Source organism: Mycteria americana, chromosome 1 (assembly GCF_035582795.1).
Source record: "Mycteria americana isolate JAX WOST 10 ecotype Jacksonville Zoo and Gardens chromosome 1, USCA_MyAme_1.0, whole genome shotgun sequence".
NCBI classification, from domain to species: domain Eukaryota; kingdom Metazoa; phylum Chordata; class Aves; order Ciconiiformes; family Ciconiidae; genus Mycteria; species Mycteria americana.
The window spans coordinates 4,352,495-4,374,410 of NC_134365.1; the positions used below are offsets into that span (position 1 = coordinate 4,352,495).

The 21,916-nt window shown below is 47.0% G+C and overlaps 1 protein-coding gene across 1 annotated transcript; it reads left to right on the plus strand.

Moving 5' to 3' along the window:
- The first annotated feature begins 5,992 nt into the window (after nt 1-5,992).
- LOC142404547 (endonuclease domain-containing 1 protein-like) lies at nt 5,993-19,416 on the plus strand. The gene is made up of 4 exons (XM_075491512.1): nt 5,993-6,159; nt 12,011-12,098; nt 15,280-15,600; nt 17,826-19,416. The coding sequence occupies exons 3-4, from the start codon at nt 15,316-15,318 to the stop codon at nt 18,369-18,371; spliced, it is 831 nt and encodes a 276-aa protein (XP_075347627.1). The 5' UTR covers nt 5,993-6,159; nt 12,011-12,098; nt 15,280-15,315; the 3' UTR covers nt 18,372-19,416.
- The last annotated feature ends 2,500 nt before the right edge of the window (nt 19,417-21,916 follow it).

A 21,916-nucleotide genomic window follows, 5' to 3' on the forward strand; every position in this document is an offset into this window, starting at 1 on the left:
AAGTATTTTATGTCAGTCATATCGAGGTAGGGAGGCTGAGGCAGAGGATTTAGAAGTCTGCAGTGGTCCTTCAGCAAGTCGCTGTCAAAGCTGCGATCAGAGCTCAGGAAATCCTGGCTCCCGTTCCTGCAGCCGGCGGGGTGTTTTTCATAACAGCAGAGACAAGTCAAAGGAGGACCAGGTCTGACATTTCTCATAAAGAATTTCCCCTGTGTTTGCAAGTTAAGTGAACACCATCGTGTTTTGCCAGCGAAACCCAGTTGCAATTCAGCTTTTGCTGACTTGGGTAGCTCAGTTCAAAGATAAAGAGGTTTTCTGCTTTGGGGTAAGGATCCAAGTCGGCTGGCTTGCTTCACTTGTGTCTGTCCCCAGCCGAAACCAAGGTGCTGCGGTATCAGTAACTGCTGCGTACGTGGAAGTGTCACACCACTTCCTACGCACGGTAGCTGAACGCTATCTAGCACACACTGCACACAACCCCCTTTCCTGTATCGGAGTTGCGGATGCTGAGCAGGGCAGCTTTGCTTCTCCTAAAAAAAGAAAAAGACCGAAAAATGTCCCGGCTCTGCTTTCCCATTTGCAAAGTGGCGCAGAGGGGTGGTGGCTCCCGGGGAAAGCCCCCTCCCCAGCGAGGTGTGTCGGTGCCGTGCAGAGAGCCGTGCTGCGGGCAGGCTGTTTTCCTTCTCCCGTGTGATGTCTTCAGAGTGCCCTGGATGGGATGAAGTGAAATGCACATATTAAAAATAGTTGGTTTTTTTGAAAGTAAAACCTGGTTGCCTTGTGTTTGGTTGCTGATGTAGATTGCTGAGACAGCTCTCGGGCTAGGAAGGTGGGACTTTCAGGATGGGTTTTTGTTCAAACAACATAGTCAGGAAACAAAAAAGTCCAGAGTTTTTAATACCTTGTGTCTGTGTGTGTTTTGCCCTTGAACATCACTGGGAAGAAGGCAGATAAAGAAATTCTCCATGCTGGCTTTTCTTTTTTTTTTCCAGTTTGTCAATAAAGTTATCTAACCTTATTGCAATTAATTGCAATAATGAAATTGAAAAATATTAATTGTAATGTTTGTAACTTGCACTGAAATTCATCTTCTACTAGAGAGTCAGTCCATGACACTGGTAGAGAAACCAATAAAGCTATGAGTTTTTACCTGCCATTAGTAAAAGCTATTTACTTATCTTCAGGGACAGATTGTTCCTGCAGGCCAATTTATTTGGATGACTGAGAATAAACAACATGCAGCCTTTTAAAGGCTACCTAGAGGAGCTGCCTGAATGGATGCTAAATGAAAATAATTTGGAGCATGAAGGAGTAGTTCGAGAGTAAATAATATCTTTCAGTCCGTTCCTCTATTTTCTCTTCTGAACATTTAAGTGATTTCCAAGAGCAAAAATAAAAGTTCAATATATAGCATGACATGCGGAGAAAGAATCTTGGATGAGCAGAAGACTTCATGTTATAAGCACTGACAAATAATACCCAAATAGCTGGAGGGCACCTGTGATCTTTAGGAGAGATCAGCTCTGTAATGGAATAATCTGGCTGAGCAGTTGCCCTAGGTTACAGTAAAGAGGGGTGTTACCTGTTTTAATCCTGCAGAAGAATTATGTTTTGAAAGGCTGATATTAAATAAATGCATGGTTTTTAATGGCAAGTTTGTGCCACTAACCCCAACGTGCTTTCCAAATAAAGCATCCATCAGTGGCCAGGGGGAATATCCAGGAGTAAGTGTGAGAGTGGTACAAAAAGAAAGAGTCACATTCTCAGCGTTGTGTTTCCTGTACCACACCACCCAGGATACCATGTTGGGGCTGATAGTAACAGCTCGGCATTTATCAGAAATTTTTCTTACCACCGAAAAAACTGAAAAGTGTCAGCCAATGCATTTTGTGCTGATACCTGTGATTTAGGTCTGCGGCTGACTTAAAAACAAGAACCAGGACATAGAAATGAAGCTCTAAAACTGGTATTTTCCACCTTCTTATTGCTCCAGCCTTACCTGCATTGACCTGTATTTTGGTCTTATTTTGAATAACTCTCCAGATCTTTTTCATAATGTCTATGGTTTTATAAAGATTTGCCTTTTGACATTTGAGGTTGGACTTGACTCCGTGCTGATTTCTTCCCCCCCCGCCTCCTTTGGGTGCACCCTCTGTAACCATAGGAAGGGGGTTTTTTGACAGAGACTTCTAGTTTTTGCACATACAGGAGTTAAAGGGAGAAAAAAAAAAAAAGAGATGTAGGTGGCAAATTCCAGGTCAATCTCCTCATTCATTGCTTCCGTGGGGTCAGCGTCCACACACTGAGCACGACAAAGATTTGGCTCCTGCTGAAGCTACACTTCACATCTTTTGAAGCCCAGGCAAGAACCAAAAGATCATCATGGAAAGACTGAGGTTGGAAGGGAGCTCTGGAGAGTCCAGACTTTTGCTTGCAGCAGATCTAACATCAATGCTAGACCAGGCTGCTCAAGGTTGACTCCATCCTGAGTTTTATGGTGTCTCCAAGTGTTGACATTGGACAGTTTGAGTAAGCCCACCACTTTGCATCCAGTACCTCCACCATGAGATTGGTGTGCTTCTGGTTTAGGATTCCCCACTCCCAAATGCCACTGGTGGCATTTGCTCTGGCTTTGCCCAGGCACAATAGTCTATACTCAGAACTGGTGAATCTGGCTTTTTCTACCAAGGCAAACTAGAGATCCAGTGAGGGCAACGAGGTGTGGTCCAACCCCAAAGATTAAATGTGCAGAAACACCTAAAAAAACCTCCAAAGATTTATTACTAATGGGATCTGCCTCTTATCAGCCAGTCTGGATTTCACATGCATCTCCTATAAAACAGTTTTGCTGGGCTGGTTTCCTCGCTGGTGTCAGCAGATACTTCTGCTTTTGCTTTTCAAGAGCGAAACAGCCTCTGATTAGACCCATATGGTGGACTGCAGGTCGACTGCTGTTGCAGCTTGCCTAGACACAAGGCTGCTGCTGCTGCTCAGTGCTTCTCTAACCTCATCAGCTACCTTCTCCACCCCAGCAAATATCCCCCACTGAGAGATGGGTCCTGGAAGTCGGTCCTTGCTGTGGATTTTGTGTTCTAGGGAAGCATCTTCATCTTAGGAAAGGCATCAAAGAGCCAGCTGAGGTGAGGTCTGAGCTGGCTGCGTGCAGGTTTCTGCGTTTCCCTGCTGGGTTCCTGTCTGCTTCTGTTTGAGGAAAATCTTTGTTCATCACTGAAGAATTTGCCCGTTGTTATGGCTCATTTTCTCACCCTGCTTGAGTTAGACCTGCAGACCCGTCAGCCCTTCATGTTCCCATTCCTCTCTCCCCTACTTGGAAAGACGGGTGCTGCCCGTATACAACACTTTCAAAACCATGTCAGTGCAGAAACCCACAAAACAAAGGAAATGCTGAGTTTAGCTTACCACAGCTCGTGACTCACCGTATCTTGTTGACATACTCCTGGAAATACCCATTTCAAATTTCCCCACTGTGTCAATTATGGACACAGGTATATTTTTATAGTGAACTTGTTCTCTGCATGCTTATAGTGAAAACGAGCATTGAATTCTGCATCCATAGCGTCAAAACTCAAGATTTCTTACGCATCCTATTGGCAATGGCCATGTTCCATAAAGTGGTATCTCCAGCAGAAAACCAAGCCACAAAGGAAGTGTCACTGGTCCTCTGGGTTGTGCTCAGCCCTCTGAGATCATCTATTTGGGCTGAAAGGGGAGTGTTACAGGGTAAGGCTGCATCACAAGGGGAAGAGTCAGCCTAGAGCAGGCCTAAGCTGACTTTTGACTTGCTTCATTGCATCCATGAGCTACTTCTTGGTCTAGCAGGAGGTCTGACTCAGAGCGAGTCACCCGCACAAACAGTTTTTGACTTCACTCCTCAAGCACCCCGAATTTGCATCTAGCCCATAGCTAGTTTAGCATGAGCTTGTCTTCATGCTAGGTGATTTTCTGGTGCTAACAGCTATTTCAGGCTTGAGTAACGTGCTGAGCACTACTCTATACCCAGCCAACCCTGCCAAGAAGTAAGAAAAAAAATACTTCTGGTCCTCACCCTCTGTTGGCTTCTCCAACCACATCAAACGAGTGGATCCAAGAACATTAAGACTGAACTGCATGAAGCTCATCCTTCCCTCCTACTCCTCGCTACACTGATTATTTTTCTGTTGTGCTCTCAAGAGACTATCCTGCCACGCAGGAAAGGTGCTGCGAGTGCAGCAGGTCCTCCTAGAGGGTTACAAAACTCCCGTGAAATTCCTGCTGGATTGACGTGCCAAGGTCGAGAATGAATGAATAGAGGTTGTTTGCATCAGAGGTCTGTCCGTAAGAAAAGGGCTTTGGAAAAGGATAGCTTTTGTATTTTTATGTTATGCTTTGGCTAAGTAATATAAAACAGGTATCACATATTATAGAGATGGCAACATAAAGTGGGACTCACCTCGTATAATCTTAGAGGTGTAAATCAGAGCTTGTCACCCTGGGATCCCTTATAGTCATCAGAGAGAAATAAGCACTTTTACAGTATAATTCACTTCATCTGCCTGGTGTGAACTGTGCCCTGGAAATGCATGTTCATCTTTTATTGACTCTTAAAGTGAGTGCTGAGAACTAGCTCTTCAACAGGGCGAATCCTGCTTAGCCATCAACAGAGCCATCCCAGAAGCAAATCTGGGAGTCTGAGTCATTTTGACGGGGTGAGCTGGGAGGGGGTTGTTGCAATTGTTTGTCTGTGTTAGTCTGGCTTCAAGGGCCAGTTTCTTGTGAATACAGCTTAATTAGGAAATGTTCCTGGCCAGGATTTGCGTCCTGGCTACTTTCTTCACCCACACATCGTGATGCAGCAGTGGGCCTCCGTGTCTGAGCTCTGTCTCTCTATTCCCACTGGTCCTCAGATGCAAATTTTAAGTAGCAGGTAGTAGAGTGCAGATTTTGTTGATTTTAGATTTAGTCACAGTCTTTAATATATACATCCTTGAAATGCTCTTGGAAAACATTAACATCTAATGTCTCGGGCACTCAAAATGCAAAGGGTCTCACGCTGACCTCCCACCATATGCACTCAACTTAAGTGGTTGGCTTGTGCTCCTTGTCCACTATAAGAAAAACCATCACCCTGCAGCTGGGAAGAGCAGGCTGTTTGCTCACGCTCTCTTAAACACAGATCCTAACTTAAACTTAGTAAGTTTGTTGAATGAACTCCTAAGATCAACCTAAGTGGCATTTTAGCACTTAATACCCAGTGGTTTTCTCACCTTCCCAAAAGCTAAGTACGTGTTACGTCTGAATCCTTTTATCACAAATATGTTCAGGAATCAATGCCCATGAGCACTGAGCGAGATTTATGAATGAAGGATCTGTTTACTTAGAAGTCTGGATTTTTCAGTAATGGCAAGAAAGTCACAAAAATCCAAAATGACAAAACACATAGTTAAGATTATACTTAGCAGCAATAAGGTCTCTCCTGGCAGCTTCAGCATCTCCGAGGGCTTTCTCTTAAATCACAACTTCTGTCTTTTAACAGAAGATGATGCCTGTATATTGGCAGGATCTGCCACCCTCCTCTCTTCTGGCTAGAGGCAGTGAGCACTGAACGACTAGAGGTGACATCTTCAGAGGTGAAGATCAAGGTCCCCCACCGTGGACAGCTGGCCCTCCCTGCCACGCCACATCCACGGGCTTCGGGGGATGCCAAGTCTGGCAGAGACGACCCAAGGCACAACCCCTGAGCAAAGGAGCTGCTCTTCCTAATTAGCGATGACGCTTTTCCTCTGGCGTTTGGTCTGACATATTTCCGCTCACAATCAACAACCTAATTTCCATATAGAGTGAGCCAGCAGCCTAACTGGAAATCTTCATGTTGACATAACTGCTAATTACCCTCAGCATAATTAATGTGCAGTAACACAGCCTGTGTTTATTGCAGAGAGGACCAACCTGGGACTCCCAAGTGGTTGAAGCGCAGTTCTCATGGTGGGGTGATTTTGCATGGCTAGCAGAGGAACTGGGTTGGTGCAGAGACCGTTGGATATCATCAGTCTCTCCTTGTCGGGGGAGATGAGCTGATGGGGTCTCATCTGGTTGGTGTCTATCCCCCAGAGGAGTCTGAACCAGGAATCTAGAAACGTGCCCTCCTCTTGGCTCTCTGAGGTATGTGGTGTGTCTTTTGTGGCTTTGGGCTATAGAAAGACTTTAATGTACAACTCTCAGGACCAGGGAATTTGGCCATCTACTGCCTCGTTATAATTTTCCAGACAATATCTGAGTGTGTCAGGGCAGGGCAGGGCAGTGGGGCGGGGGGAGAGATGAGAGGTGCATCTACCATAGGGTCTTAGAAATGTTGGTTGGCAACATCAGCTGGAGGACTCTAATTCAACCTCCTGCTTGAAGCGGAAGCACTGTCAGCTGTAGGCTGGCTTAGCCGTGGTTTCATCCAGCTAAGCCTTGAGTCACCTCCACAATTCATCATTTGTCATTTCCCAACAACCTGTCGCTACGCTGTACTACCTGCCTAGAGACATTTTTTATCCTGCTGTCCAACCTGCACCTCCCAAGCCACAGTCTGTGGCTGCTGCCCTTTCTTATAGTGGCTCTACCTGGCTCTACCACAAAGAGCTTGACTTCATTGTCTTCGCCCTTCCGAGTAGCTGTAGGCAGCTATTGGGCTCCCCTTTAGCTTCCCCTTTGCCAGACTCAACAAGCCTGAGTCCCTCAACCTGTTTTCAGAAGGTGTGTGCTCCATGCCTCAGACCACCTTGGTAGCATATCTCAGAGAAGCTTCAAACCAGCCAAGTCTCAACAGGATTTGGGAGTCCACATAGATGGTGAAATCCTGGCCCTAATATACAAACGTCTTTCAGGAAGAGAAATCAAAGGAGGCTTAATAAACGGGTTGTATTAATAAGTAGAGATATTTCATCCTCTTAAAAATATATCTATGAAACCACAGCATGGATTAGTTTCCATACAGACCAGCCTGTTCATGAAATCAAAGCACAGTTGTGAGTGTTGCTATAGCTTATGAGGAAGTGTGCTTTTATCACTGTGCGGTGGAAGGAAGAAGATCCCACAAATTCAGGTTCCAGAGTTGCTTTAATGGCTTGGGCCTTCCATTTTACCTGAGGAACACCAGCAGGGTGTGAGATACTTTCCAGCCCAACCTACTACCCTTTGATTTCCCTTGCTGTCAACGAGACCAGTGGTCAACTGAAGCAGTGCATCAGCTTGATGTTGCTGCTTTTCTCCAGATAAAGTTTGCACCTTGCTGGAGGTGAGTGATCCGCTGCCTATAAAGGTGAGCAAAGCCTGGAGGAGGGGGAATGGGACGTGCTCCAAGCTTGCAGGGAAAGTGCATTTGCTCACTGAATCGCCTTGACAGGCTGAGCTGAAGGCTAGGGTTGACTATTTCGGGTACAGCAGTGAAGCTGCCATGCTGCTAAGTTGAACAAGGGAGCCCTTTGAGGGAGAAACAAACTGGAGGGATGGAAGAAAGGGGTCTCATGAGCCCTAGAAAATGCAAAAGGACAGATCCCAGATCTGTCTAGACCTCCCCTTTGGTGCTAATCTTTCATGACCCAGGCCACGTGAGGAGACATTGCTACGAAGATCTAGTCAGGAGTGATCTGTGCTTACTGACCCGAATGTGTGTGGTCCCTCCTTTTTCTCACAAGCATACATCTCCTCCATCCCTGACTGCCCAGACCTGACCTCACTGGCAGGATTTCCCCATCGATTCAACGCTTGCCTTTTTTAGTGCAGCACCATAAAATCAGCAAGAAGCCAGCCCTCCCCACCCTGAGTCATGGGGTTGAGTTTCTTGAACTTCAAGCAAACAAATTTTTTTCCGTGGGGAAACCCATCTGTCTGACATAACCTAGACTGCATCTGCAACCACTTCTAGTCCACAAAAGGTGTTAAGATGCAAAAGTTCTCTGCTGATTTTCATACCACAGTGCAAGAATCGAGCTTCTTCCTGGGTACGTGGGAAAGAGCTGCTTTGAAACCTGGAGACGTGACCCCAGTGATGGTGTGACTTGGCCTGCAATGCTTTTCCAGATACACCCCAAAAACAGAGTCACCAAGAGAGGGGGCGGATTTATTGCGCAAGGCTTTTAAGTATCTAAAAGTCAGACATCTGTGACTGAGCTGTCAGCTTTGACTGCCTTTATACTCAACAAAGAAATAAACACTTAAATTTGAACTATTTTACAGTTTTGCATTTGCTTAATTTGGGCTAACACGAGCTTATCTCTGGAGACACCTTTTTCTCTGCATTGACTGTAAAGGGCAGGTTTGGAAATCTCTTTTTCAAATGCCTGAGTTAGGATGAATGAATCCCATATATAGAGATTTTGAGGATGGGCATCTCTTATTATTTCTTCCTTTGTAAGATTTTTTATATAAGATTATTTTAAGATTTCCATGTGTCATAGGTACAAACACAGCACTCTTATTTTCCTTCTACATCAATATTGCATCACTGCTTTTGCCATCCACGTTTTACCTCTGCTCCGAGGCAAATATCCTGCTTTTTCCTTGCTGCCGTCTCTTCATCCATCAACACCCAACCCACAGAAGTACTGGCATGCATCTGTGACGAGCGGTTTCAGTTATTGCCTAATCCTCCCCAGCGGACTCTGTGCTGCTGCATGAGAATCAGAAAGTGAAATTAACGGACTGATTTTTGGTCTCCAAAGCTGAACGAAACAGAAAGAGTGAAAGTAACCACAAGCAACCTGGCAGCTCTCGGCTGGTGAGTATCTGTAGCAGGGTGATGCTTCACCGGTGACAAGGAGGAGACCCCACTGTCACCTAAGTGTTATCTGCTCTGCATACACAGGGACCGTGGCACTCAGTCTGGTGGAGTTAATATAACTAAAGTTACCCAAATCACGTGCCAACTTTTTCAGCAGAACTGTACTATATTAAAACACTGTTGATCCTTATGGGGAAAGGATGGATTGAAGATATTTGTCTCCAAAATGCAAGGATTGCCATAAGCCAGCATTTGGCATGTTGCGTAGAAGAATAGCTCAAGGTAAATAATTTAAAATGGATAATGTACGCCCACTGTCCTTGGAGGGATTAGACAACCTAGTAAATCTTTTACATCCTTACTTTTTCCCCGCATTTTCTCCATAAATGTGATACTTTTTACATGGCCCTGGACAAGGGTTGTTTTGTTTGCATGGGAGATGGGCCATGTTCCTTAACGGAGAGCTGCACAGCAGAGCTGCTTTGAGACCACTTCTGGGACACTGGGGAGGGACAGAAGAAGCAGCTGCTGCCTCTTTTGGGCACCTCAAACCTTTGGTCTGATCTGGGTCAGTTTTTTAACCATCACTTGAAGCTCATGCTCAGTTGAACACCTGGCAAGGGCGAACATACTTGGCCTAGCCGTAGGGTGAGACATCTGTGTCTCAGCATCCTGGTTGTTGCAAAAGAGTGTGCTGGCCTTTAGGTGTCTACACTCCCTCTCTGTCCTTGCTCACATCAGCAGAGTACCTCCCAAAACCAGAGGTGACATCCCCTTTTTCTTGCACGGAAGTCACAAGAGGTATTTGCATTTCCCTGCATTTGGACAGCTACCTCATAGCTTGCCCTGCTTTGAGCAGGAGGTTGGACTGCTGTCTTTAGCATCTGCTAGAAAGAAAACTGAGGTAGATATCAGGAGAACATCCTTGTGGAGAAGCCAGAGCTGGACTTCGATACACTTTCCCTAGAAAAGGGCTGCAAGTCCTGTTTCTTTTCAACCATTACATGCAAAAATTATTGGAAGTTCTTCATCTACGAATCTCTGGGGTCCCAACTGGGAGGATCCAATAGGATTTTTCCATCTCTGACCTTTACAAGTTGAAGAAATGGAGATTTGTCTTACAGGACAGACCACATGGGAGCTGGCCTGCAGGAGAGCTCATTCAACATCACTCACATCACGTCCCCATCTAGAAAGTGCAGAGCTCTGGACAGCATGTAGGCACTGCCTACACTGACGTGAAAGGCAGAGTAGTGCCAGTTATTAAGCATTAGAGCACAATTTTTTATAAAAATCAGTGAAATGCAAAAGCATGACCTGATAGACCTCAGGAGTAGGACAAGAGGTTCATGGCTTCTTCAGGTTATTTCTGGTTATGACAACCAGCTCGTTGTTACAGTATTCCTGGACTGTTATCTATATTTTAGACACAGTACATTTTTTGGATACACTCAGGAAAGTTTGCCCAGATTAATTAAAACTGTGGACAAGTGGAAGAGTTTGATTTCATTCCCACTGCTCATTTGTTCACAACTAAACTGGACTCATTTTCCTCCATTTCCAAAAGAAGAGTGCCCACATAAAGATTTCAGAGAGTTTCACTGGTCCACTGTGAGAGTTAACCCAGGTTAGCTTTTGTTGATGCCAGTTACATGGAAAAACTTTTTGCCATCCAAGGCTGGCTTGCTGCAAATTGCTCTGCGTGGGATTTCACCATCAGGCCTTTTGGAATCTTGAACTATGTTTCCATTGCATTTTTGATATCACAGCTGGATATTGATTGTATTACCTAAGCTGGTATCTGCTTTGGCTGCTTACTTTTTCACTGTGGATATTTTAAGTCCCTTTTGAAGAAAGAAGAAACTTGGAGTTGACTGCCTGTCCTCTTCCTTTCTGACTTTTGTAAGCAGCAGCACTCCAACCATGACCGGATACTTTACTGTGTTAAAAACAGAGGACCAACAAGGATTGCCTGGACATCAAGCTCAGCATCTTGCTATTCTTCAGAAATGTCCATCAAATGCTGTCTTAAACTAGAGTCCCAGAATCCCATCGCTCCAATACCTCGAGACATGCTTCCAACAGCCAAGCTGTTGCACTGACAAAATGTAGCAGGATCACACCCGGAGGGCAAGGACAGAGCTCAAGGAGAGAAATCCAGTGCAAAGAACTGGTTCCCATTGATGCTTTGACTGGGCTACAGGAGGGAGCATTTCCTAGATCAGAGAAACTGAATTCTTGGGGTTCAGAGATATACAGGGTAAGACATGCAGCCTGTGGCCTGTGGACTAGGGGTCTGTACAGAAATGAAAAATTCAAGATAAAATAGTCATGCTCCCTGCAGCTTTTAATAAAAATTTGTACAAAATACTGCCAAACTCCTTTAATTCTGCTCCAATTTGCAGCTCAGGACAAGGGACTCTTCTTAGAGTCCCTGACTTTTGTCATACCCATTTCTGGTGATCCTTGGTCATAATCATTAGCAATCTGTAGTCCCATTTCCACCCCACTAATAAAGTAGAAAACCAGCACCTTTCCTCCAGCTGACCTTAGAGAGACCATAGGAGCCGACCCTTCTTGTTCCTTCTGCCCTCTGAGGTCGAGAGAGCGCAGCCTACCAAACCTTGATCTCTCTATCCATCCCCCCAAATCCCTTTTATCCACCCCTAAGGAGATAAACCCTGTCTCCAACAAGCATCCTTTCTGGGCAGATTGGTATTCTATTTGAACATGGGCTCAGCAGTGGCTGTAAAGCAGGAAGCAGAGACCAAGGTGTGCCCCCAGGATCGGTAGGACGGCATTAATAAGTGCTGTTAGAAAGCCTTTACAGTCAGGCAAGGGGAAATATGTAGCCTGACCATAGTAATTTTATTCTGAGAGGCTAGAGAAGAGCAGGCTATGAGCATCTGTGTGTACTCAGAGACAGGCCGGTTGGTCTAATACCACCAGAGATGGTCTGCTGGGAACAGAAATGTGTGTAGGTGCTGCGGCAGCAGCTGCAGCACCCCACGGGGAATGAGGAAATGGAAAGGGAAATCACTAGACACAGTTATCTGCTTCTGACATGTGATGCTGCAAGTCAGCAAACTTGGGAGAAATCCTGAGGAAACAGCAAACAGCAATTGTCACCCCATTTCTGGGCAGGCATGAACCAATCTCCCCTGAATAACAACAGAAATCCTCTCTTTTCTGTGAGTTTCCCTTTTTATGAAAAGGGGCAGATTTATGACTGGGTATATATTGCAGCGGGACTCTTGAGGGATCAGATGACTGTTTCTCCAGGGAGAAAAGTGAAGCACCAGTTCAGCCGCTTGTTCCAAGACTCTGCTTCAAGGTAAGCTCTTGCTCCTTTCTCACCATTGACTGCAATATCTAAAGTGTTTCCTTAGCTTCAGAATAAATACATCAGACAAAGGGTGGGCTGCAATTGCTGAGCTCTAACATCCCCCCTCCAAGGAGAAAATGAGAGTTTATGCATGCATCGTATTTTGCAGCTCTTTAATGTTTTATATTAGGGAGGGCAAGGACAGAAGAAATTACTTGGGAAAGAAACTCCAGCACAGAAAAGTAAAGATCTGGAGAATATGAGAGACACACTTAGAGGCCGAAGACACTGGAAGAAGCTTGGAAATTGTCACCACATGAGCTAATCCCTGGTCTTAAATCGATAATAAAATCGGGTGGGCTCCAGGAAAAAATTCACTTTTGGTGATGCTCAGATCAAAACCTCAAAGAAGGAACGCTTATCCCAAAGGGAATAAACTACCCCACTATGAACTGGCACTCCCAGAAGCTGATCCCCCAGATCCCATTAGATCTGAAGCCCTCGGCAGCTCTGGCAATGTGTCACCCACCTGGAAAAGTCACCAAAGCCTGGTGGGACGCTCTGAAGTGGTGGCAGTGTTCCTGCTCCTCACCTGCTGCCCCAGCCAAATGTTGAACCTGGCCAAGGATGCTTCGGGGAAACGATCAGCATGGGAAGCCTTGGGAACAGATGGACAAGGAGATGCCTGATGGTGAACTGAGATGTCTAATTGTAGGAAAACAGATTCTGTCTTGGTTTTTTTAATTATTCATCTTGACGATTGCAGTTTCTCCTGCCTGTCTTGGACATCTCTTTGAGGATTAATTATTCCCTAGGCTCCAGCACCGTCTTGGCTAGCTAAGAGCCAACACCGGGCATTGGGTTGTAGCTGAATGTCCCTGCCTGCAGCACAGAAGTCTGACAAAGGTTGTACAAGATGCACTGAAGATGCTGGGTGCAGACTCCCCTCCTGGTCTGAGGGTGGCTAGTGCAGCCAGGCACTCCTTTACACCTGATCTGGCAACATCACTTATCTTATGAATTACTGCCTGTCGATTACAGCATGCACCAAGCAGATGGGAGCTGAGTTTGTACCCTTTTTCCTGTGCAACGTTGGGAAAGGGTAGATTCAAGGTCTTATTTTGGCCCACTGACAGAGTTTGGCTCACAGCTGTAGGGAAGACTTGATCCAAGGTTATCAGAAATGCCATAAAACACCTTGCATAATTAAGTTTCAGTTGCCAAGTCACCTGGAAAATTCACATCAAACTATTGAATAAGGGAGAGGGGGAGCTTATCGAGTACCGTAACTCCACCCATAACCTTGCAAAAGACCTCTGGAAAAACACAGGTCCTGGCTCCACCCCTGGACAAACTTACTTTAAACCCTGTTTGAGAAACCTAACAACTCTGCCTTGCTGGAGCTCTTGTATAAACTGCCCTAAGGTCACAGCCGGTTTCAGACTGTAGCAGAGGCATTTGAAAGTCCTCTACCACTTCGGGGCTGTGAGAAGAGTCCTGTGGATAAAAATATTTATGTGCCGCTCTTTCACACGGTAGGTTGGTTTCTATATCTCGGAAATTAAGTTAGTTAGAGGTATTTTAAGCTTGTGGAGGGAGTGGTGCAAAAGAAGGACTTCTCAGTAACTTTTCTGCCTGAGCTGGGGCAGATATTGTCATGTTCTGGAGAGTACTGTAATAAGTCACTTCTTGTGATTCACTCTTCTCAGTTTTCAGCTTACTGGTCACCATGTTCCTGATCCAGCGCTAGTAAGGAGATAACGGACCAGGTGTCTTGGGTCAGAGCAAGGGTGTCTCTAGCTCAATATCCTGAACCCAATGGAAATTAATGCATGAGGGGCAGGGAAAAGAATAAGAAAAGGGCAAATGTGCAAGGTGACCTTCCAAGCCTTCAGCAGTCCTCAGCTCAGACATTTCCCCAGCCAAACGTGGGGTTTGTGTTTTAGAGGCCTGAGCTTTCTGTCCCATGAATCCTTTTAGCTGCTTGTCCTGCCTGCCTTATTTAAAATGCTAACTATTTTAAAACCACTCCGTCAAATGTCTAGCAACGAAAATGGAAATATTACTGTTATCCCAAAGCCTGCGGTGCATCTGAAAAAAGATAAAGCACCCTGCATCGCTGCCTGCATCACAGGGAATTTTTCGGCAGTTTTCTCCAAAAAGAAAGATCTTGCTGACTGCTGAAAATCATGTCAACACCTGAGAAAGACAAAATAGGACCTATTTCTGTTCAAGAAATAGGAATTCCTGCACCAGCGCCTTTTACTGTAAAAGGAACAACAATCAGCAAAGCTAAAGATGTGGATCGCGGGAATCCTGTGCGACTGTGGCCAGGGCACCAATGATATAGAGACGTCATCCCTTGTGCTTGCTGCTACCATCTGCTTGGCCTCTTCTCTTTCTGTAAGTTCATTGTTTGGGGTTGGACACACCGAAAATGCAAGCTGAGCAGCAGGACACACATTTCCCAGTGTCAGCTGTCTGAGAGCCAGAACCTCAAGCTGGACCGCTTCAGGTTAAACATCTGACCTAACTTTAGGGGAGATTAATCCCCCTGCAAGCACAGAGGAGTTATGGAAGAGCTGCATGTCTGTGTGAACTTGGATGGGGCCAGAGACCTGTAGGAAGTGCAGCATCACTGTTATTTCCCTTCCAGATCCCCTGCGAGACTAAAATCCAGCTCAGCATCGCAGGTGGCTGAGCAGAGTATGTGCCCAGCTGCAGGTCCTCTGCTGTGGGAAGGTCCTCAGAGCAAAAGGGAGTGAGATGGTATTCTGAAATAGGGGGTCCCAGCCCCTGGGTTGCTCCAGGCTTTTTTCTCCAGTGCCAATGCAAAAGCTGAGCTCTTGGCCAACACAGGTAGGCTGGAAAAGGTGGCCTTGTCCCAACGCCATGCCTCAGTTCCAAGAAGACTTTGCTGTGTGAGCTGATTAGACATGGGGCAGGTTTGGATCCCTCCTCAGACAGGCTAAATCCTCCCACTGCTGCCTCCTCTAGGCACCTAAAACCTATTTTAGATTTCACCCTTATTCCCCTGTCGATTTTTCCATATCCAGGAGGACAGAAGTTGTTCCCTCATTGGTCTCTCATAGTCCCCTCCTCTAACAGCCATGTCCCACAAGCACAAAAATGACTCCAGGCCACGATAAGCTTTCTCCAAGTTGAGTGTCTCTCTGCATTTGCCCTCCAGGTGAGCAAGAGCCCTTCACTTGAAATCCTCCCCACGATGCTGTTGCTGCTGCTGCTGCAGGTCTCTGCGAGCTGCCTCTGGCTGGGACACAGCGAGGTGGTGACATCTTTTGAAAGTTCATGCCCTCAGTTTTTCTTCCGGGAAACCCCCCCAAATGAAGCCCTGGAGCCGGAGAGCCCAGCCTGGGTCTGCCAGCGTTACAAGAACCGGTATTACTTTGCGACCCTGTACGACAGGAACAGGCGTATTCCCGTATACTCTGCTTACCTCTACCAGCCTGGACCTGGCACGAGACCTAAAACATGGCTGGTTGAGCCCCAGGTGAGTGTCCTCTCTTATGGCACGTCACCCCCCAGTCATTAAAAGATGAACTGCAGCATTTAACCAAACACTTCTTTTTCCTCCCACCCCCACACACATGCAAATGGACCCACTGGATGGGATTCATCTCATCTAACTTCAAACACCTTCACCACATGATTCCTCTGATGGGTTTGAGACATCAGCAGGAGGATGAGATGAGTCATAGCCTAAAAGTGCCCGTTTTTCCACATTGACCTTACAGGAACATTGAGTCAAATTGTATTTACATTACATTACCTTATTTTACATTACATTAAGTCAAATGACCCCCTCCCTGTCCCATGCTGTGGTGGGGGACCAGACGATGGGGAAAAGAGAATCCAACAGCAGATAAATTTGAGGGACCAGCTATGCTGGGCTCTGATCTCTACTTCACCTTGAGCTGTTTTGCATCCCTGACATAGCTTATTTGCTCCCAGTTAAGAATCAATTTGGCTTTGTAAGCGGCATGAGAGAAGTACGGAGAAACTCAGAACTGGGCGAGATGACCCAGTGAAAAAGTCCAGGTACAGGCACTCAGTGATGAGAGGGTTGGATTAACATGGTAAATTTATTGAGTGGTATTTCAGGCAGTGAAAAGTGAGTAGGATCAGTATCAGCCAAGCCAGAAGTGCATGATCTCCATCCACCTGCAGTTGCCCCTTACCACCATTGCCTCAGGCTTGATTCAGAAGGATCCACCAGACACATAGATCTCTGCAAACTACAGAGGCCTCCCAAACATCCCTCTGACAAACTTCACACCTTCAGTAAAAAAGACCAAGCAAATTATGGAACAGAAGACGAGGAAATTCAGGTCATTGCTAGGGACACAGTAGCAGTAGGGAATTTAGGCGAAAATGAGCCACAGAAGAAAGCCATATGCCCTGTTCCAGAGGAAAGCTAAATATGTTTCCCTAACTATGAAAAGAAAGGTGTTATAGTTATGAAAAAAAGCATTTGCCCTTGTTACTTATAGGAACTCAAGCAACTAATCTGGTGTTGCACCACTGCAGCCTCCATATTTAGAGGGGATAAAACCTTCTCTCTTTTCCTTCTGGACCACGGACCCAGGCCATCTGCGAAATCTGTGATTTTGCTAACTTTCTTCAGAGGTCTTTTTGCAGTATTTAGGTCTCTTTGGGGATTATGAGCTCCTTTAAGAGGCTGATAATTTCTAACTTATTTTCAGTGATGCTGCAGAAGGAACACACCTGTGCTCCCTGGCACAGATCAGCTCTGAGGCACATTAGCCCTGCAGTAGCAGATCCCACTTGCATTGAGGTATTTTTGCTTACTGAGCAAAAAGCTTCATCCTCGCAATGAACTATAGCCCTCCCAGGGAAACCTCACCTCTAGGGTTGGTTTCCCAACACATTCCTGTGTATGGGATTAGAGGAGGCAAACACTGGTGTTTCAGGAGTGTGATACACCTGCAGCAACCACAAATACCTCTTCCCGAGTGAGGGGCAAAGCAGGAGAAGAGCAGAAGGGTCTGAGTCCTCCTCATCTCCTCCTGGTAGTCCTGTGGGCTCCATGGCTCTTCTGCTCATCCTCTTCCCACCCTGTCCACCTTCAAGGACTCCCTATGACACCCAACCTTCAAAGAGGATATCTGTGTGCTTGTTTTCCCTAAGCTTGTAAAACGCTAGGGTGTTGACAGGTTGGATTAAAAAAAGGCATGAAAACCTTTCATAGAGACTGAAAGAGCTCTTGTGGCAATGGGGCTGAACAGAGCAAAGGCCAGGGCTGATGATAGCGTGATTAGATGCAGGTGATGAAGGTTGGATGTGATTAATGGGGGTGGGAGGAACTGGGGACAGCCCTGGGCAGATGTGGGATGTGGAGAAGGGAGGAAAGGGAACCAGATGTGGCAGGGGACATGTCTCACCAAAATCACCTTTCAAATCTGGGAGTGGAAAATGCTCATTCTTATGTATCCACCCACACTCCCACCGCAGGCTGGATTTCAAAGGTCACAAGTCAAATTGAGAGCAGTCAAATTCTGAGCTTTAATTTTTTTTTAATCTCTTGTGTTCGTTGGGGAGGGTGAGCTTTATGATTTCTCTCTGATTCATGCATTTTCATACACTGAGATGACAAAAAATGGGTGCTCGGCACTCAGAGACTTCTGCTCCAGGGAAACCTGCTCCATTACTCTCATCCCCAATGCTAACACCTTTTCCACTTCTTTACCTGTCAAGCTGATGGGTCCAACTTATCCCAAAACTATGGAAAGAGAGTGGACCCTCTTAAATTATTTCAACGTCAGCTTGGAGCAACTCAGCAAGAGCCAGGCTATCCTCCAAGACTACAAGAACCTGACAGGTTTGAACCGTGGCCATTTGAACCCCAGCGGCCATCACCCCGACTCCAGCAGCAGGACAGCTACCTTCACCCTCACCAACATAGTGCCCCAGGATGAGAAACTCAATGGCGGCGCCTGGAACAACTACGAGCAGCAAACGATGATTAGGAGGACCCAGGGCTGTAACACCACCTATGTCATCGTGGGTGCCGTGCCTGGGAACAACTATATTGCCAAGGGGAGGGTTAATAAACCCAGCCACATCTGGTCGAGTGCCTGCTGTGAGGTGGACACCAACCACAGGAAGGCTTGGGCGGTCATTGCTGAGAACGACAAGAACGAGGTCCAGCTCCTCACTCTGGGGGAGCTGGAGGACATGTTGACCCAGCTCTACGGGAGGGACCAGGTTTCTCTGTTTGACAGCCACTGTCCCCGGGAATAAGCCTCACTTCACGTCCCGGGTGTAAAAGGCTCGGGAGCCTTCACCACTAGCAGCATCACCACATGTCCTGTGCAGCATCTGTCCTGCTTCTTTCTCTAGCGGTTTTCCAGCTCTCTCAGAGCACTTTCTCCTGTGATAAAAGGAAGAAAGAGGTCAGCAGAGCCTCCAGCTGGTTTGCTTTGCTGTCCACCCTTGGAGGGAGCTCTCAGGGAGGAGTCCTTGCCCTGGCCACCCTGGAGGGGCAGGTTGGATAGCACAGAGCTTGTCACTGAGGCTAGAGGGGCTTTGCCTTTTTTTCCCTTTTTCTCCATGCCCAAATACAGATCGTAGTTCTGTATCTCCTCATTAGATATCACTGATAACGTGCTGCTGACTTGTCCCTCATCTCCTCAGGAAGGGTGTGGGTCTCAGGTTGCCCAGAGAGGTTGTGGAGTCTCCATCTCTGGAGATACTCAAAACCTGACTGGACACAGTCCTGGACAACCTGCTCTAGCTGACCCTGCTTGAGCTAGGACTAGGACTGCCTGGACTAGAGGACCTCGAGAGGTCCCTCCCAACCTCAATAATTTGGTGATTCTGTGATTCATCCTGGAGCCAGGAAAGCAAAGACACAAGGATTGCTGAGAGTCTGGGAGGATTATCCTACAAACAGATTCTGCCCAACACAGCCAATGACCACAGCTAAGGATAAAGGGAGAGAGGAAGGTGGAAAGAAGGAAGACAACTATGCATAGGAGGAACATCCCAGCTCTCTTGAAGTATGTAGACAGGTAAAACAAGGAGAAGGAAGGAAATAACCTACATTAATCACTAGGCTCCCTATCCCTGAACTTAACTTGAAGACCGTGCTTATGTAAATTTACTAGCAGGTTTTTCTTTGCTTGCTTTTGGACCACGCACCTTGAGAGCAGGAGCTGAGGTGTCAGGCCACCAGGCTCAGGGATCAGATATACAGCTGGCTTTGACCAGTCAAAGATAAATTTCTATGATACACTGGTTGGATAATTTCATTCTCTGCTCTGCTTCTGAACATTTTCTGCAGATTTATGGATAACTGATTTTGTGAAATATATTCAACGGCTGTAAAAGATCGATGTATGCCATATAATTTAGTTTCTGAGTAGTTTACAATAGAAATTATTTACTCCAGTGCTGGATCATAGGGTCACCTTACACGTAAACCAGAATTTGCTTCCCACTGAAATTTGCACTACTAGTAATGCCCTAGTACCTACAGCATCCTTGCAGGAGGTAGGCTGTCCAAATCCAATCTCAAGATGCCATAACACCTACAAAAGTGTCACCATCAGACTCCAGTTACTTTTCCTATGAATGTGCATGAACAAACTGGATCACGGTGCAAACAGCTCATACAAACTGTCTCACTTACAGAGACACCAGCTTGAGCCTGAACTTCTCAGCTCAGGAGCTGTTCATCAGCTTACTGGGTCTCATCGCTCACCCAGGACAAACCTCTTTGGAGGCTGCACAGAAACGTGGGGTGGGGTTCAGGTGCAGAGTCAGTCACCTACATGCAGGTGTCTCCATGTGTGCTGGGTGTCTGAGCTCTGATTGCAGCCAGCAGACATCCAGGCATGGTTCAGCTTCATAAATAGAGGCATCCTGGGCCACTTGGGATGCCCTGATGTATACAAGACATCCAGTGTGGCTGGCTGATCCGCTGCAGGATCCTTGGGGATGCCTGTGCCCATCTGGGCCAGCAGCCGGAGGCCAGGCAAGTTCCCCAAGGGCATCTCTGGTGGCTCCGGACACCTGAGCGCAGGCAACCAGATCCCACCGCAGACCACTGGGCAGTGCCTGGTAGCATCATGGACTTCTGCTCCTGTCGTCTCCAGCTGCCATGGTGAGGGCAGCAATAGCACTCGCTTGTTCTAGCTATGTTGCTCAGTGAGGCAGGAGAACATTTTGCTTTTTAGGACAAGGTAGGAAGATGACTCACACCCCGCTTTGCTGGATAACCCCTGCGGTCCCAGGTCCCCTGCCCTGACGGATTTTTGCTCCTCGGTTCAAATGCTGACACAGACCACTGATGGGGTGAAACTATCAGTGCTATTTCAGGTTGAGGGACCTCTGCAGACACCTCTGGCGTTGCTCATGGGGCTTCCTATGACTCGCTCAACCACCTTCTCATGCCTGCTGGGGCTTGAAACCACACTCATCCTCGCAGCTGCCTGTCCCATGCCCTGCCACCCCTGCTTTCCAGGCTCGGCTGGAATCCCCCGCTCCCCGACCACCCCCATGAGTCACCCCTCCACCAGCTCCCCTGGCTCTCCCCAGAACCTTTTCCCCTGGCAGTACCCAGAAATGCCCTCCCCTCCACAGAAAGCATGTGAAATACATGGGAAGCCAAAAAAAAAAAGTGAATCAGCTTGGAGGCTGCCTTCCAGCAGATATCAGGGGTGCTTCACACAGCACCCCGGCTTGGAGCTGAGCAGAAGGCTGCCCCAGCCCCATGGTCCCCAGCTCCAGGAGCATCCTCCCAGGCAGCTTTCATATGTGATTTACTCTGGTTTCTGCTGCTCCTGGCTATGAACAGGGAATAGGGATACATCCCTTTGGTGAGCCCATAGCCAGTCCGTGCGTCGTGCGTGTGCCCCCAGCGGGGTGGGAAGCTCCTCTGTCCGCTGGGAAGATACAGCTGCACTGAGATGGGAAGGTAATTTCACCGTTTGCTCTGTGTCCGTCTGTCTTTGGGGAGAACTCTGGGCACTAGTGGGTTGCTGGGATTTTAGACACAAAGGAAAAGTGATTTTGCCCAGGAGCTGCGAGGGGATGCTGGGAGCTAAACCCCGTTAGCCCTGTTGCTCATTGCGTCGCCAGCTGGGGTTGTTTGAACAGGAACGCAGCTCGCAGAGGGCCCTGCCACTGTCTAAGCTCACTTCACTGCAAAGGGCTGGATCGTGCAGTTTGCTTAGTCCTTTTCCAAAAACACTGATGCTTCAAACTCCTTGAACTGAACAACATGTTGTCACAGCCAGTCCCAAAAAAGAAGGAAATGGGAAAGTCAAGAGAGTGGCATCTTCTGGCCTCTGCTTGAGAAAGCAGCTGGGCAAAACTCCTTTGATGCATCCAGATTTTGAGCAGCTATAACATTTCGCAAGAGTAAATACAATATGCTTATTTGTAAAGCTCTCCAGGAGCGTTTCTGACTGCCACATAGGGGAGGCAGCCTGGGAGCATTTTACTGGGGCTTTGCCATCTCCTGGGCAGAGGAGATGCCATCTCCATCTGCTGGGTCAGACACACTGAAGCTATTGGATTTGCCTATCTCTTTCACGTAGGCAGCAAATGTACTATGTGTGGTTCTGCATGAAACATGTGCTGTTTGTGGCACTGCCAAGCTGATCTCCTAGCTGGTTGTCCAGGGGGAGTGCACATCGCTTAATCTCGCCCTGCAGGGACAGGCTTTTTCCTGGGAAATGACGCTCAAAGGCCTGAGGGTCCTTCCTGAGTCTCACAGGAGGTCCCACTGGGAATTTCCTGTCTTCAGTTAAATGTGGATCTACAGAAAGGAAAAAAAATGT